The sequence below is a fragment of the Lipotes vexillifer genome, unplaced genomic scaffold (assembly GCF_000442215.2).
Source record: "Lipotes vexillifer unplaced genomic scaffold, Lipotes_vexillifer_v1.1 scaffold636, whole genome shotgun sequence".
Classification (NCBI taxonomy): Eukaryota; Metazoa; Chordata; class Mammalia; order Artiodactyla; family Lipotidae; genus Lipotes; species Lipotes vexillifer.
The window spans coordinates 1,303,622-1,318,628 of record NW_006786547.1 but is presented as its reverse complement, the minus strand read 5'-3'; the positions used below and the strand labels follow the sequence as shown (position 1 = coordinate 1,318,628).

At 58.7% G+C, this 15,007-nt stretch overlaps 1 protein-coding gene across 1 annotated transcript in view; it reads right to left on the bottom strand.

Moving 5' to 3' along the window:
* The window catches only part of SEC16A (SEC16 homolog A, endoplasmic reticulum export factor), a 26,639-nt gene that overhangs the window by 3,793 nt on the left and 7,839 nt on the right, over positions 1–15,007 (bottom strand). The window contains exons 7-29 of the mRNA XM_007459017.1: positions 14,138–14,264; positions 13,488–13,650; positions 13,207–13,381; positions 12,079–12,221; positions 11,378–11,439; positions 11,133–11,271; positions 10,479–10,715; positions 9,310–9,407; positions 8,688–8,769; positions 8,384–8,501; positions 8,112–8,223; positions 7,867–7,972; positions 7,031–7,171; positions 6,033–6,146; positions 5,670–5,862; positions 4,940–5,185; positions 4,391–4,470; positions 3,283–3,441; positions 1,686–1,766; positions 1,458–1,514; positions 1,216–1,327; positions 666–803; positions 299–393 (exon numbers count right to left, since the gene is read on the bottom strand). Coding sequence (XP_007459079.1) covers positions 299–393; positions 666–803; positions 1,216–1,327; positions 1,458–1,514; positions 1,686–1,766; positions 3,283–3,441; positions 4,391–4,470; positions 4,940–5,185; positions 5,670–5,862; positions 6,033–6,146; positions 7,031–7,171; positions 7,867–7,972; positions 8,112–8,223; positions 8,384–8,501; positions 8,688–8,769; positions 9,310–9,407; positions 10,479–10,715; positions 11,133–11,271; positions 11,378–11,439; positions 12,079–12,221; positions 13,207–13,381; positions 13,488–13,650; positions 14,138–14,264 — 2,978 coding nt within the window. The remainder of the gene's footprint in view (positions 1–298; positions 394–665; positions 804–1,215; positions 1,328–1,457; positions 1,515–1,685; positions 1,767–3,282; positions 3,442–4,390; positions 4,471–4,939; positions 5,186–5,669; positions 5,863–6,032; positions 6,147–7,030; positions 7,172–7,866; positions 7,973–8,111; positions 8,224–8,383; positions 8,502–8,687; positions 8,770–9,309; positions 9,408–10,478; positions 10,716–11,132; positions 11,272–11,377; positions 11,440–12,078; positions 12,222–13,206; positions 13,382–13,487; positions 13,651–14,137; positions 14,265–15,007) is intronic.

Below are 15,007 nucleotides of genomic sequence, written 5' to 3'. Positions count from 1 at the left end.
AAAAAAAAAAAAAAAAAAAGCTAATTACTGGAGAAGGCAGGGCTGAAATCCAGGTCCAACCAACCTCAGAGACCAAACTCTGAATGACTGCGTTGCACATACACGTCACCATCATTCAAAACAACCCTCTTCGCTGTAAACAGTTCAGCAAGACAGAATTACTAGGTAATGCGCGTGTGACCCACACCATAAGCTCTGTGTACACGAGACTCTGGGGAAGGTCAGGGCCGCCTCGGGTCGGGGCAGGAGGCCAATTCCCACTGCCCGACCCCCCGCCTGGGCCCACGGCACCGCTCACCTTGGGCTCCGAGGCGGGCTCTGGCTTGGCTGCCCGCCCCGTCGGTGCCTGCCCTTCCCTGCCAGCCCCCTCGGCAGGCAGTGCTTCCTCTGCATCTGTGAAGGGGACAGCGGGGGAGGGAGTCACTCGTGTCCCCCCGCCTCCGTCGTCGCTGGGGCCCAGAGGGAACAGCCCCAGGGGAGAGCTGCACCCAGGTCCTCAGGCAGGCCAAGGGAAACAAGTCCACAGACAAGCACAGGGGAACCCTGGGCGCTCTGCGTGTGGGTGAGTAGTTATTTCTTCTTAACAGAGAATTAAGGCCAGAGGCTCTCAGCAAAAGGCCAAAGGTCAGAAGCTGCGCACAGACAGCTGCTCCCGTGCTGCCTACCTGGGTCTGGTCCCAACAGGTGTGTGGGAATTGGGAGCGGGGCCAGTGGCGCAAAGAAGTCCGCGGGAGCAAGGGCTGGCTCGCTCCGCTGGGGGCCCCCCGGGTTCAAGACGTCCACGTAGCGCGCTCGGGCTCGGGCTGCCACGGGGAGAGGGAGCGAGGTCACCCCGCCGTCCTCCTCGTGTCCAGAGAGCACCGGGCCAGGCTTCCGCTCCCGGGGGCGGCCTGGCCCGGAAGGGGGCCCCTCCTGGGGCACACTTGCTTGGCTTCTGCCCGGGCGAGGGGTCCCACTTCACACCACGACCCGGCTGATCGCATCCGCCCCGCCCTTAGCTCCCCAGCGATACGATGGTCCACCCAGGAACGCTGAACTCTAGTCTAGAGAGCTGGCCCCCCACCCCCCGGGGACTCCTCCTCAGAAAACCAGTACTCCTCCTGGTAGGAAACTACCTACCACCTCACGGGCACATTATCATCGCTGAACTCTGGCCCATCTGTAGGACAAATAAATTACCCAAGTGAACTCTGATTTCTGGTTGGCCGTCGTTACCTGCTTTTCTAGAATACATGTTCACAGCGGGTCTGGGGGGCCCTCCGGGGCCAGGGTGGGCAGCTTGCAGAGCCTTGGGAAGGGATGTTGGAGGTGGGGGCGGAGCCTTCTTCTGTGGAGGGAGATACCACTGCGGGGTCTGCGCGCTGACCCAGAGCCCAAGGGGACCCCTGCAGACGGAGGCTCCTGCCCAGGGCGGGGCTCCCTGCCCGGCCACAGCGAGCGCCTGGATCCCGGCTCACCTCCTCCTCTGGCTCGTTCGTGTCCACCCAGCGGTTCTTCTTTTCATCCCAGACGATCTGCCATGATTGTGAAAGGTAAAAGGAAAACTCAGTAGCAAAAGCTGGACAGAATCAGAAACCAGAACCTGGCTGCTCCCGAGGCGCCGCTCCCACCAACAGGCGGGCGGACGCGCCGCTGCGGCCCCGGCGCCGGCCCCGGCCCCGGCCCCGGCCCCCGGCGGGACGCACCGCTTTGTTCTCGTCATCCGGCAAGTGAGCTTCCGTCCTCCTCTTCACGGGCAGCCAACGGGAGAACCAGGAGTCGCTGCTCTGGACACAAAAACCACCAGGACAACCCTGAGGGCCTGGTGCTGAGCGCAAGGAGCCCAGCACACAGCGCCAGCCAAGCCCGTGTGGCCCACGTGCACGACGGCCGCGCGCCTGCAAGCGGCTAAGCCACGGAGACGGGAAGCGGATGTGGGCCGGGCGGCAGCGAGTCTGGGGGGCAGGGCTCCAGTCTGGGAAGATGAGAAGGTCCCGGGACGGGTGCACGACAGTGTGCTTGAGGCCCCAGAGCCAAGCACTTAAAGTGGTAAGTTTTCTGTACACTTTACCACACTTAAAAAAAAATTAGAACAACAGCTTGCCTCTTGGAGGGTTTCATGTCTGAATGCCCACAAATGAGCAGCCTGAGACACCCCCCCGCAGGAGTGGCGACGGCTGGGGAGTCCGCGTGGGCTCTAAGAAGAGGCCCTCGTACTCTGAGGCTGGCAGAGATTAGGCTTCAGGGACATTGACTTTATTCTTCATACACTGCACTTGACGTCTACCACAAAAGGCAGCAGCAACTCCACACCCCCTCACCCGCTTCTCTCAATCCGCGGCAGGGCGGACGGCCCCGTGCTGGGCGGGGGGGTCAGTCCCCTGCACGTCACACCCCGTCTGGAGGTCCTGCTCTACCTCACGGCCCGTGTGTGTTTTGAATCACACTGTGTTTACCTAAGACAGTAGCCGTTAAAAGCCACCCACAGGCTGGAGGTGTGCACACACGCACATCTGGCAGGACCTGCGTCCACAACATGCAGCAACGCCTGCCGACCTCTGAGGACCCCACGAAGGACGGGAGGAGACCTGAGCCAGCCCCACACATTTGAGGACGCGGAGGGGGCGAAAGCACACGAACCCACAGCCAAGTGTCACTAAGCCCAGCGCAATGGCCAACAACGCAGCCCCCGGGGTGAGGACGGGGCCGCTGGAAGGGGTGCCTGGTAAGCCACTGAGGAGGACGGGCTGGCAGGACGTTCTAAAGCCAGACACACAGCTGCCCTGTGACCTCGGGATACACCCAAGAGAAACAAATGCATCTGCCACCAAAAGACACAGACGAGAACACTCATGTGGCTTTATTCCTAATAATCCCAAACTAAAAAACCCACAAACGTCCTGCATTGGGAGAAAGGATACATAAAACCACGGCGTACGCACACGATCAACATCGCTACACAACGACAAGGAGGCACCTCCTTCGCGTGAAGTCGGGAACAGCTGAACCCAAGCGGTGGTGACAGAGGTCGGGCAGAGACCACCCCCTGGGGAGCATGTGGATGGGCCCTGGACCCACGGGCGTCCGGGAGGCAGGCACAGCTCCAGCTCTGAGCTGGTGGACTTACACGTGGACACGGACACACAAACACTCGCGCTTCGCCACACGCTTACTGCCCCTCAAGAACACACGTGGCTTGATTTAAACAGAAACACATTCCTTCTCCTCGCCTCAGCGTGAGGACGGGGGAGCCAAGCCCCGGCCCCAGCCCCCGGCCCCGCCCAGCTGGGGGCTGTGAGTCACCTTCTTAGGCTCCTTGGTCTCTTTCCTGGCTGCCTGGACAGGTCTCTTCACGTCGGGCGCGGGCGTCAGTGGCGGAGGCGGAGGCGGCTGCAGGGCCCCTGAGCCAGCGCTCCCCCAGCCCGGAGGTGACTCGGAGCCCTGGGACGTCCTTGAGGAGCCCTGTCCCAAGGTAACACGAGGCAGGCTCACCGGGGGCACCTCCCCAGGAGCTCTTAAGACTTCACGAGAGGCTACGTCACTACGGTGAGCAGAGCCAGGCAAGGAGGGGCTGGTGAGAGCGGCCCCCCGCTTCCCCGGGGCCGACTGGACTCAAGGGCAACGCCTTCTAGGAGCATCACGGCACTCACGATGCGGATTCGGGAATTCTATGGGGTTGCTGGGCTGGAGGAGATGGGATACGTATGTGCTCCGAGGAGAAGACTGCTTAGAGGGGGTGGCAGTGGGCATTTTAAAAGATAGAAGCATTTAAAAAAAAATTTATCCCTGGGTTGAGACTGTCTTCAATACAGTTAACTCTCACTTTTACTTTCACGGGGACAGACTATTTTAACGGTGGAACACGTAAGGAGAGCTTAGACTACAGCAATCGCCTGCTGATGGGATGCCCCAAAAGAGGAGGGTATCTGTAAAGAAGCTTCCAGAATGCAGTTTATGTAAAAGCGTTTATCCTCCCACTCCCCATCACTGGGCTCACAGCACACCAAGGTGGTATTTGTATCAAGCGTGTCTGATAAAATGAATCTTGGTTTTAAAATCACCACTGAAAATTTTACGCATCCTATTTGTAGAAAGAGATGCAGAAATCAGGGAAGTTTTTCCATTTCAGAAAAGTTAAAATTGACAAGGTAGTTTCACTGTAGACGAGCATTTCTTCTCCTTAAAATGCCTATTTCTACACTATGAAATTATCTTTTCCCCGCTTAATGTTTTCATCAGCTCTTCACATTTTAAGGATTCAAGTTTTCTCTTTAAGAAACGATCCAAAAGATAATCTGATAATTTTAAGTATTATCTTTCTACTTACAACTTAGGAACAAAGAATTTGAATACTTATTCAGTGGAGTTCATGAAAAATAGCTTAAAACACAAAGAAGAAGTGGGAAAGTACCGCATTAGCGAATTTTCCACCAAAATCCTCTCCTAGCTCCGACAGCGTGTTTCTGCCGGGTGCCTCTTGTGGCATCATTCCTGTCAAGGGAAACGAGAGCTCCTGTGACCGCGGCATCAGTAAGTCCACAGCAGAGGGAGCAGGCGCGGCCAAGAGACGCTGCTGGAGACACGCGCAGCCGCTCCTACCACGCCTCCCGATGCGGGCTTCACAAACCAAGAATGGAACGTTCCTAAATACGTGAAAATAGTTTCTCTTTTCAAGCCGGGCCGTCCAAGTAGACAGATGGTCTACTTGGCCTCCCCAGTGCCTTCACAGAGGCTGCAGGCGGGCGCCCCCCTGGCCACGCCCTGGACACCCACTCCCACTTCACATCCCAACAAAAGGTCAAGTCACCGATCTTCAATCAGCTTCTAGAACGTTCGGCACACACGAAGGAATGTGTTTTGCTCCAAGTGCGAACGACTTAAGTCTCTCCTACCAGTTATAGCCCCTTCAACGCCAAAGCCAAGTTCGCTCTGCTCTCCAGACGGCACCTCGCAGACCCACCTGCGTCCTGGCTCCTGGCCTCCGGGAGCAGATGTTCAGTCTCTTGGAGAGATGGTGCGCCAGATGGCAGGCCAGGCCCTGGGTACGGAGCCACAGGATCAGGCCCAGAGGGCTCTGGAAGGCCAAGTGCAGCCCCTGGGGGTCCACAGCCAGGCCCCAGCTCGACAGGGCCCACGGGTGGTGGCACTGGGTACATCAGCACCCTGGCGGGGAAGGCCGGCTGACCGTCGGGGAGCGTCAGTGGAGCTGCGGGAAGACGGCGGACAAGAGAAAGCCTGAGGTTACGTGCTCACTCCAGTGGCTTCCGCAGGGCACGCCTCCTTCATCGAGGGCCAAGGAACCAACCGTCCAAGCGCAAAGTCTGAAGCTGCCGGGCTGTCACTGGTTTAGGGAAGCGGGACACACCCTTCTCAGGGCCGAGGGGAGGACCTCACTCAGCACAGCATGGGGCGTGGGCTCTAAGCCGCGGCACGACCCTGACACAGCCCAGCGAGCAGCCGCCTGGCCCAGGGTCGGCTCTGCCTTCCCCGAGTCCCCCCACACCTCCTGCACAACCCGCCCACTCAGCCAGACCTTTAAGGCCGCAAGACCAGTAGGCACACACCAAAGGAGGGAGGGACAAAGAGAAAGCAGAGGGCCAAAGTGGTGGGACAGACGGCCCGACCCTCTGGGCAGCAAGACAAGGATGCTCCACGTTCAGAAGCAGGGGCCCAGGGCGGCGCGGGCTCACCTGAGGGCAGCAGCCGCACGTCCTGGCTCAAGTGGTCAGCGCTGGGCACAGGCGGCGCCAGCAGCGCGTTGTCGGTGCCCAGGCCCGCCGGCTGCGCGGGCGCTGGGCCGTCACACGGCCCCATCTCAGAGCGTGGCGAGCTGGGACAGCGCGGGGGGCAGGCTCTGTCCAGGCTCCAGGCCGCAGTGCCCTCCTGAGGGAGAAGGGCCTCAGGGTCTCCAGGCCGGCCGCCGGACCCACCATGCCCCAGGAGCACCATCCCCCTGCCGGGCACCGGGCGCCGCTGAGCTGAGCTGCTCACACCCGCCACCTCCCGCGTGAACATGGCTCCCCATCGGGCCCCACGACCGGAGCCCGGCGCACCTTGACCTGCTTCTCCACGAGCTGCAGCTGGACCAGCCAGGCAGGCTCCGTAGCGGCCTCCTCCTCCGGCTTCTCCTTCAGCTGAGGGTCAAACAGGCGCAGCTGGGAGGCGACCTGGAAACACACGCAGGTGAAGACCCTGTTCCCACAGGCGACGGCGGCCAAACCGTGCCTTCGAAACCCACTGGGACGTGGAGCAAGCGCGCCTGCAACGTCAGAAGCGCAGCCCTCGTCCGCTACGGGGACCTTCCTGAGGCGGGCTCACGCGGCCCGTCCCTGACCGCCTGGAGCGCAAGCGCCCACCGCGCCGGCCCGCCGAGCCAGAGGCACGGAGCCCACGGCATCCGGACCCGCGGGAGCTGAGCCCGCCTCTGCTCAGCTCCACTCACCAAGATGCCAACCGCCCTGGCAACGCTCACGCTCTGGGGGGCAGCAGGCGGGCACGGGCCGAACACGCCTGACCTCGCGTTAACTGCTGAAGCTGCCAGATGGAAACAGGGTTCTTGAATTACCCTGTTTCTACAGGTGTCCCGAAGTTCCCGTAATAAAAACATTTTTGGTGTCACGTGGACACATTCCAAGAACGAGGCTCCAGGAGCAGGAGCGCACTGGCGCGGCCCCTGGTGCCGGGCGCCGGCGGGAGGGTGGTCACGCGGTCTCCGTCTTCCGGAGCGAGAGCCTGGGGCCGCGGTGCCGCAGCCGGGACCCACCCCAGGCTGCGGCTCCCGGAACCTCACAGCGCTAAGCGCGAGGTGAGGACGCCTCGAGACACGAGCCTCCTGCAGGCGGGGTCCTTCTCACGCCCAGGCTCACCTCCAAGTCTCTGCACGGGACGCCCCAAGGGCTCCTGTGCTGCGCTGCAAAACACCAACTACCTGCCCGAGAACACGTAGGATCTTAACTGGGCCGAGCAGGCAGTCCCGCGCGCCCTCTGGTCACGAGCACCCCGTGTGGCCCCATGTGGCACACAGGCGCGGCGACGTCAAGGAAGACGTTACCTGAACCAGCTGGCGGAGAAGCACTGAGGAGTGTCTGCGGGGCTGCGCTAGGACGCTCTTGGCGATCACCTCGCAGTAGTGGAAGGCCTGCGTGGCGAGCCCCATCTCAGCCAGGCGGCAGCAGTAGATGAACTTAAACACCTGAGACAGACAGACGGCGAGCTGAGCGGTGCTGCGTGCCCCCCACCGGTCCCCAGCATCACCTGTGCCCTCCTGCAGGCTGACGCTACCCTGCACGTTCGCATCCCTCCTGCGCGTCCCCAACGCCTGCCCACGGCAGAGCTGGGCCCGTTCCCTGAGCTACCTTACATCGGGGTAAACAACTAAGCTTCTGAGAAACTCACTTTCTCTCTTCAACACCCTTACCAGAGCCGTCAGGGCTCTCGACCACTGAGTGACCACGGAGTGACCACAAGGTGCCACCACGCGCACGCACCCCGCGATGACCGCCTCTCGGGAGCCGCCAGCGCAGTCACCCTGCTCTGTTGGCACCGATGCTCTGCCCCGTTTCAGACACACACGCACAGTCCTAATCAGATACCACCCTCCCAAAACATGGTCCACAACTGATAGAAAAGTACTTGAAACCAAACACTAAAAGTTTTTAACACTTAAAAACATTAAGAACCAAAATGCTAACAAAATTCTCAATTCGGCAAACTTTAATTCTCGAACATTACAGATCAAACATCTCCTCGGGATTTCCGAAAACACTTCACTGTTCTTTACGTTTTTTGAATAAAACCCCTAAACGACTGTGGTCTTGTCAGCACCCACTCCCCCCAGCCCTGCCCCCCCGCCCCCCGTCAGAGCTGGAGCCGTGGGGCCCCACCCACCTGGAAGCTGGGTAAGGAGCAGGTCTGCGCCCCCAGGGACTGAGCGTACTCATAGGCTTCTGTCCTCTGAATAGCTTCGTTGGTCGCGAACTTTAAAAATGGCAAACTGTGGAGGACACAAGCGGCCGTCACCTTTGAGCAGGTCACGGAAGCGCCAGCGCTCCGGGCCAGTCTGGGTGGAGCCATGGGAGGGGCTTTTCCTTTCTAAGGGAAACGGATGCCACTACACTTACGCAATTCCTCACCTGTGGTTTGATCCAATTAAGACAAGCTTTGTGGTTTTCTTGGTATAAACCCCAAATCCAACCTGGGCCACGAGGTAGCAGAAATGTGCAGCATCAAGGAGGCCTCTCGAGGCTGAAGGTATAGAAAGCAGGCGGGCCTCGGTCACAGGATCTCCCGGAGATCAGAGCGCTCACAGAGACACCAGAGAGACCCCAGACGGAGGGACAGTCTCGGGGTCCCGAGCATCTGACGGCAGCCCCAGGCCCGCCTTCTATGTCGGCGTCTGACCTACCCAGAGTGTCCCCCATCGTGGCCATCGCCCGGGCTTCCACATCCACGTTGTTGTTCAAGTTGGACAAAACCATGGCCAGGTGCGGCCGCCAGTCTCCCCACTTCTCATCTCCACAACACTGAAACCAGAGACAAGCAGAAAACCCTCATCCTTGGAACGCACCGCCATCTCAGCTCTGCAGTGCTCAAACTCCAGGAGCACGATGGAAACGCCGGCCTCGCGCCTGGGAGGCAAGCCCTCCTGGGAGCGGGCTCTGAACAGACGGCTGAGCTGCGGAGGCTGCTGTGAGGACCCCCATACTGACCGTGGACGCGGCTGGCATCCGCCCGGACATCAGCTGGTAGACCGTCTGCAGAGGGTCGTTGATTGGAAGGCTATTGGCGAACCTGGGCAGACGCGAACAGAGAAAGCCCTAACTCAGCCTGGTTCAGTAAACAGGACACAAAAAACTAGTCTGGTCTCATCTCAGACGCTTTGGTGACTGACTTGACCTGGGCCAAGTGTACACACTGCAATGTCTTTGAAAGGCTATAAAGGATGCAGACGATGGAATTCACTGAGATCTTATTTTTTTGGGGGGGGGGCGGTCACACTGCGCGGCATGCGGGGTCTTAGTTTCCGGACCAGGGATTGAACCGGGGCCCCCAGCAGTGGAAATGCACCGTCCTAACCACTGGACTGCCAGGGAATTCCCTGCTGAGATTTTATAGAATTAAAAAGCCTGAAGTTAACAAAAAAAATTTAAATCCTTTAGCAACACAACGCGAGGAAGAGGAACCAGCAAGCCCAGAGCCGTGGGTGGCAGACGGGACTCCCCAGCTTCCTCCGACAGGAGTATGGGGACCGGGGGCTTCCCAAAGCTGACGAGGCCCGGACCCCCGCCTGCAGGCACGCCCGGACACAGTCCCCATGGCCGGACTCCTCACCTGGTCATGACTCTGGCGTGCGTCCGGCTGTCCATCTTGCTGGCAAGTAACAGGGCGTGACCCCACAAGCCATTCTTCATCGCGGACTCCAGAGCATCCTGCAAGGCATCGAGAGGTTCTCTGAACCCCGAGAACAACGGGGGCGAGGGAACGTGTGTCATCACGCGCGGTCACGGAAGAGGAGAGGGCTCAGTTGCACATGAAAAAGCAAACGGATCAAAGGCTCCAACACACACGTTCCCAGTCCAAAAACAAAGAGCGGGCGAGTTTCACCGTTTTCGGTAGCCGCGGAGTCCCTGCGGGAGGAGGTCTCCGTGTAGGAGCCCCGCTTTCATGACCATCACAGAGGACAAGCACACCGTCAGAAGCAGCACCGCCTTCTCCCACCTGTCATCTCCACTGCGAGAAAGGCCAGGGCGACGTGAACTCCCCAGGCCCTGAACGACCCCTGGGCCCTGAGGGCCTGTGCTCAGCACCAACAGGGCCTTAATTACTTCAGCCTCCCTGTATCCAAAATGATCTGGGCCACAACTTAGAAAACTTGTGACCAGGAAGCAGAAATGTTGCAACAGAGAAATGGTAATTAAGTGCAACAGATCAGAAGATTTCAACTAGCTGTAAAATGGCCACATTAAGATCATTTACTCACCAAATATGAGTTTTCTCAGTCTATCATGACATAGAAGTGCCAAGAACTCTGGGCCCGCCAGAGCCCCGCTGCCAGAGCCCAGCAGGCACTCCAACTGTGCACCCCCCACGCCCGGCTGCACCACCAGGTGCCCCTCGGAGCAAACCCCGGGCGTGTCCCCAAGGCGCTCCCCACCTGGGCCCGGGCTGTGCCCAGCACCCACTCGCGGTGGTGCGGTGAGCTCACCCCAACTGCGTGAGAACGCGGCCTCTGTGTGACGCACGTGTTTACCCCGAGACACACTACACACGGCAGGGGTGCAGCCTGAGCTCAATCTACGTGTCTGTCAGATGACTAAAAACGGAACCTGCACGTCTCTGACGCCAGCGGCGCTGGAGAAGCCACTATTCGCACCTTCAGAGACATGACACACGAGGTGCCAGACAGTCTCTGCAGAACAAGACCCCGGCAGCGCGTCCCGCCCTAGACGCTGGCGCCCCGAGAGCAGGCCCCGCCCCGCGCCCCGCCCCACGCCACTCACCTTCTTCCGGCCGTAGAGCAGCAGCTCTCGGAACCGCTCCGTGTCCTTCTCAAGGGTGGCGGCGGCCTGGCTGCCAGTGAGAAACGAGAGCTGGGCCTCCCCGGGCTCCTCCTCCACTTGCTCCGCAGGCTCATGAGTGAAATCGATCAGGTTGGCCTCACTGGGCGACTTCCCAGGAAGCCACACGGTTCGGTGGTCTCGTAACAGAAGTTCTGCAATGTCTGTGCCCACCACGGTCTGCGAGGGGCAGCAGGGGCAGGAAGGGAGACAGGCTTAACCACAAGCAGCACCTCCTGCAGGAGCGACAGGACGGCCCTGGTCCTGGTCGGGGGAGGCCCAGAAAGGGCCTCTGCGGGCGAGCGACTTCGACCGCCTCGGCACAGGGCCGCCCCCGACTCGGCCGGCAGCGAGGCGGGCAGACCGCATGCACCGGACGGGCCGACGACCGGGAGCCCAAACCGCCCTTCACCCCAAACCACACACCCTGCTTGGCTCCCATGTCCCCAAACCGCCGCCGAGACACTTGTCCTGGGGGAGCCCCTGGACGGTGCAGCCTGGTATAGAAATCCTGCCTAACCCTCCTCGGGGGTGCTGAGGACTCCCGGCACTAGAGGCCCACGAGAAGAGCAGTTCTACAAGGAAGGAGACACGTACCCCGTTCTGTCTGCATAACAGAACAATAAAGCTCCAAAGAAGACTTGCGGACTCTTTGTCAATTAAATTTTCATTCTGTAAACATTTTGCAGCTTTGCTCTGTGCAAAATTAATAACATCCACTTTATGGGTGTCATCTCTGCAAAAAGAACACACACTCGGTGAACAGCAGCCACTGCATCTGCGAGGCCGTGCTCGGCACCGCCGGCGGAAAGGCACCGCGGACGCGTTCGTGGGGCACGTACTTGCCAAGAGGCCCCGGGAACGCCCGCAACTCCTCCTGCTCTGGCGTGTGCTGCAGCAAGGTCTGAGGTGGGGACAGGAGAGGGGACAGAGAGAGAGTTGTTCACGGTGGCAGGCAGGTCAGCGCCCGGCCTGGCTACATCCGCAGATAGAGGGAGCGGACGCCATCCTCAGGACGGCCTGTCCCTGCAGCTGGGGAGGCAAAGCCTCCATCGTGGAGCGCGGGCAGCTTGCTCCACAACAGTGACTTTCAGGCTCTGTTCAAGCAGCTAGACCCGCCCCCCCCCAGACGCTGAGGCAGGGCTTGGACACACGTGATGGAAGAGGCCTGCCAGGGCACGGAGCAGGGCGCCCTGCGCCAGCCTCCCGAGATCATGAGGCACCTCTGCCCACTCTCCAGAATCACCACTAAAATGAGCACGGACAGGGTCCTCACTCCAAAATCAGAAATTCAAATAAAGATAGAAAATGAACATACAATAACCAAATCTAACACAACACCCAGAGCAGATTCTTAACATGCTGACTTCCGGGAGGAAAAAGATGATCAAGCAGAAATGAAACAATCTACAAACAGAAGATTCACGGGAATAAACATTCCGCAAGCTTGTTTCTTCAGACAACAGCACACGAGCTAAAGATGACAAACTGCAAAGCGCGTGCGACCTGAAGGGCGACGCACGACTTCTCCCCGTGGAGTTACCTCCATGCTGTGAATTTCAACCAACGCAGGCTGTCCTTCTGAGGGCAGATTTGGAATCACTTTGATGAGCTGACCCCCAGGACCAAACCTGGCACAGATATGAGGCACTGAGAATTTCTCAGGAGAAGTTGGTCTCGATGGAGCTACATTTAAATAAAATGAGAAAGAAACAACCCGTATGTCACTTTTTAATGCTTCTGAACTAAATAAACAGCTGAGATTTTCAAGATGCCCATGCAGCTGGAATCACGGATTATCAAGATGAACTGACTTTCAACTGTAGTTAGTAATTGTTAAATATCCTATTAGAAAATAGAACTTAAACACATCTCAGAAAAACATTCTAATGGTTAAAAGTGAGAATACTCGCCTCTAAAATGAAAACGCTCCTTTAAAAGCCACCAGGATGCACTGTTCACAGAAAGCAGTGCTTGTGTTTCCTGCTGCTCAGGTGGCCCCTCAGCCCCTGCGCCCTGAGCGCTCTTCACAGCCTCACCCTCAGACCACGAGCATCGGAGGGGGCGGCAAGGAAAACGACCAAGAGTGAAACACCTCAAGCCGAACAGGAGGTGAAATTTTTAATCAAATAACGCTTTAAGAAAGTCCATGATTTTATATTTTATACCGTCATGTTCTAAAACTTCACATACTTGTGCAGTTTTCCAAGAAACAGCATTTGATCAAATATCTCAAAGGCGAATTGAGAATGTGGCCTGTGTGATAAGCGTGTGAACTGGAATTTTTCAAGTTTCCCTCCAAGATCCAAGTGCCCGTGTGGTCGGCACTGGGGCTACACTGAGGCCCTGCCCAAGAACATGGCAGGGGAGCCTGAGGTCAGAGCCACACTGAAGTGGACACGATGGACAGGCCGGGCAGCTCCCAGGCCTGTGAGCCAGACTGCAGCCCACGGGGCACCAGCAGCCCAGCGTGGCAAGCGCTGCCCCTCAGGACGGGCACGTGGTGGCATAGGGCCCTTGCTCGGCAGGGATGCCCAGGCCAGGCCATCGCCAATTCCAATCCTGGTGACGACTCAGTCCCTCTTTCCCATCCCAGGCTTGGGACGCCGCCCCAAGGTGTGCCTCGGCCTCCCTCTGCCCCTGTGGGCACGCTGGGCCTCGCCACACACACCTTGCTCCACGGAGGGCCAGCTGGCCTCAGCAGGGTAGCTGTACTCTGGGAAGCTTGGGGTGCCGTGGAAATCGCCGCCATAGGGGCCGTAGGCATAATCGCCGTGGAAGGAGCCCGGTGGAGGGGGCGCCTCGTAGGGCCCAGCAGTCACGTTGCGACCTCTGTACACCTGGCTCTTAGAAAGCAAAGAGCAAACAGGTGAAGTCTCTTTGCCACGCCTGCGGTGGGACCCCAGGCGGCCACCAGAACCCTGGGGCCTGGGCCGGCCCCCGCCCGCCCACCTGGTGGGAGTGGGAGCTGAAGCTGCTGTGCAGGCTCCGCGCTGAGTGCTCGCTCCGCCGGTCCACCTCCTCCCCGTAAGGGTCCCTGTGGGGCTCGGGCTCGTCGTCAAAACTCCCGGTGAAGCGGGGGTCGTACCTCCAGTGGTCATCGTATTTCTCAGGCCTGGGGAAGCAGAGGGGCAGAGGCCGGGGCTCGGGGAGAGTGCCTCCAGGGCCTATGCTCCCGTGCCACACGGCAGTGAGCCCCACCCCCCAGGTCCCCTCCGCCGCCAGTCCCGATCCTAAGGACAGCGCTCGTCAGAGCCCACCCTCGAGTGGAGTCGCCACATCCCAAGGCCAAGTTCAGACCCCGCCTTAGGGTTAGAGAGGCAGGCTGGGGGTCCGTCTGAGGTGGTCACCCCTCTCACGGACCCGAGAAGAGGAGGATGAACTGACGCGCAGCGCTGGTTCTGAGGCCAGTCCTCCTCCAAGAGCCCAAGGAGAGAGCCACTGGGAGGGCCAGTTCATCCCGTTCCTCCCGACGGTGACCGCCCCCCAGGAAGCCAGACACAACTGTAGCTGTTGAGTGAATTACAAAGACCCGAGGGCACAGACGCAGAAGCGCAGCTGACTCACGACCCACCCTCCTTATCAAAATCTATTCTACCAACCTGTCCCCATAAGCATAGCTTTCCTTCCTATACGGATCGTACTCAGCATCATACCAACACCTCCGGTCATAGGCGCGGGGGTCCCTGGACCGAGAACCATAGTGGTACCGATCCCAGTGACCTGGATCTGCAGGCGAGAGATTAATGGGTCAGTACAATGTGCAAAAGACACCCCTCTGGCCGTCACAAAACCAGGCCACCCCAGGACTGAAGAATGCTCTCAGCCTCAGAGAGCAACCAAACTTCCCTCCCGAAAATCAGCGCGACCCCAGGGAATGTTAACTGTGAGACACCGGAGGGCATGGCCGCGTCTTGCCTGTACTGTGACACCTCACGGCCACTGACAGTTCTGCTCTCAACACACATGATTAAAAAGAAAAAAAAATTTTTTTTTATTCATCTCTCTTTTCTCTAATGTGATCCAAAGAGCTTTAGGAAATACTCTCAATGGATAAACAACAAGGTCCTACCGTAGACCACAGGGAACCACATCCAATCTCCTGGGATAAACCATATGGAAAAGAATATGAAAACAGAATGTATGTGTGTGCATAACTGAGTCACTTTGCTGTACAGCAGAGATTAGCACAACCTTGTACAATAGCTGTACTTGAATAAAATATAAACAAAATTTTAAAAATACTCTCAAAACTAGATTACTTTAAAAAAGCACGTTAAGGGGCTTCCCTGGTGGCACAGTGGTTGCGAGTCCACCTGCCAATGTGGGGGACACGGGTTCGTGCCCCAGTCCGGGAAGATCCCACATGCAGCAGAACGGCTGGGCCTGTGAGCCATGGCCTCTGAGCCTGCGCGTCCGGAGCCTGTGCTCCGCAACGGGAGAGGCCACAACAGCGAGAGGCCCGCGTACCA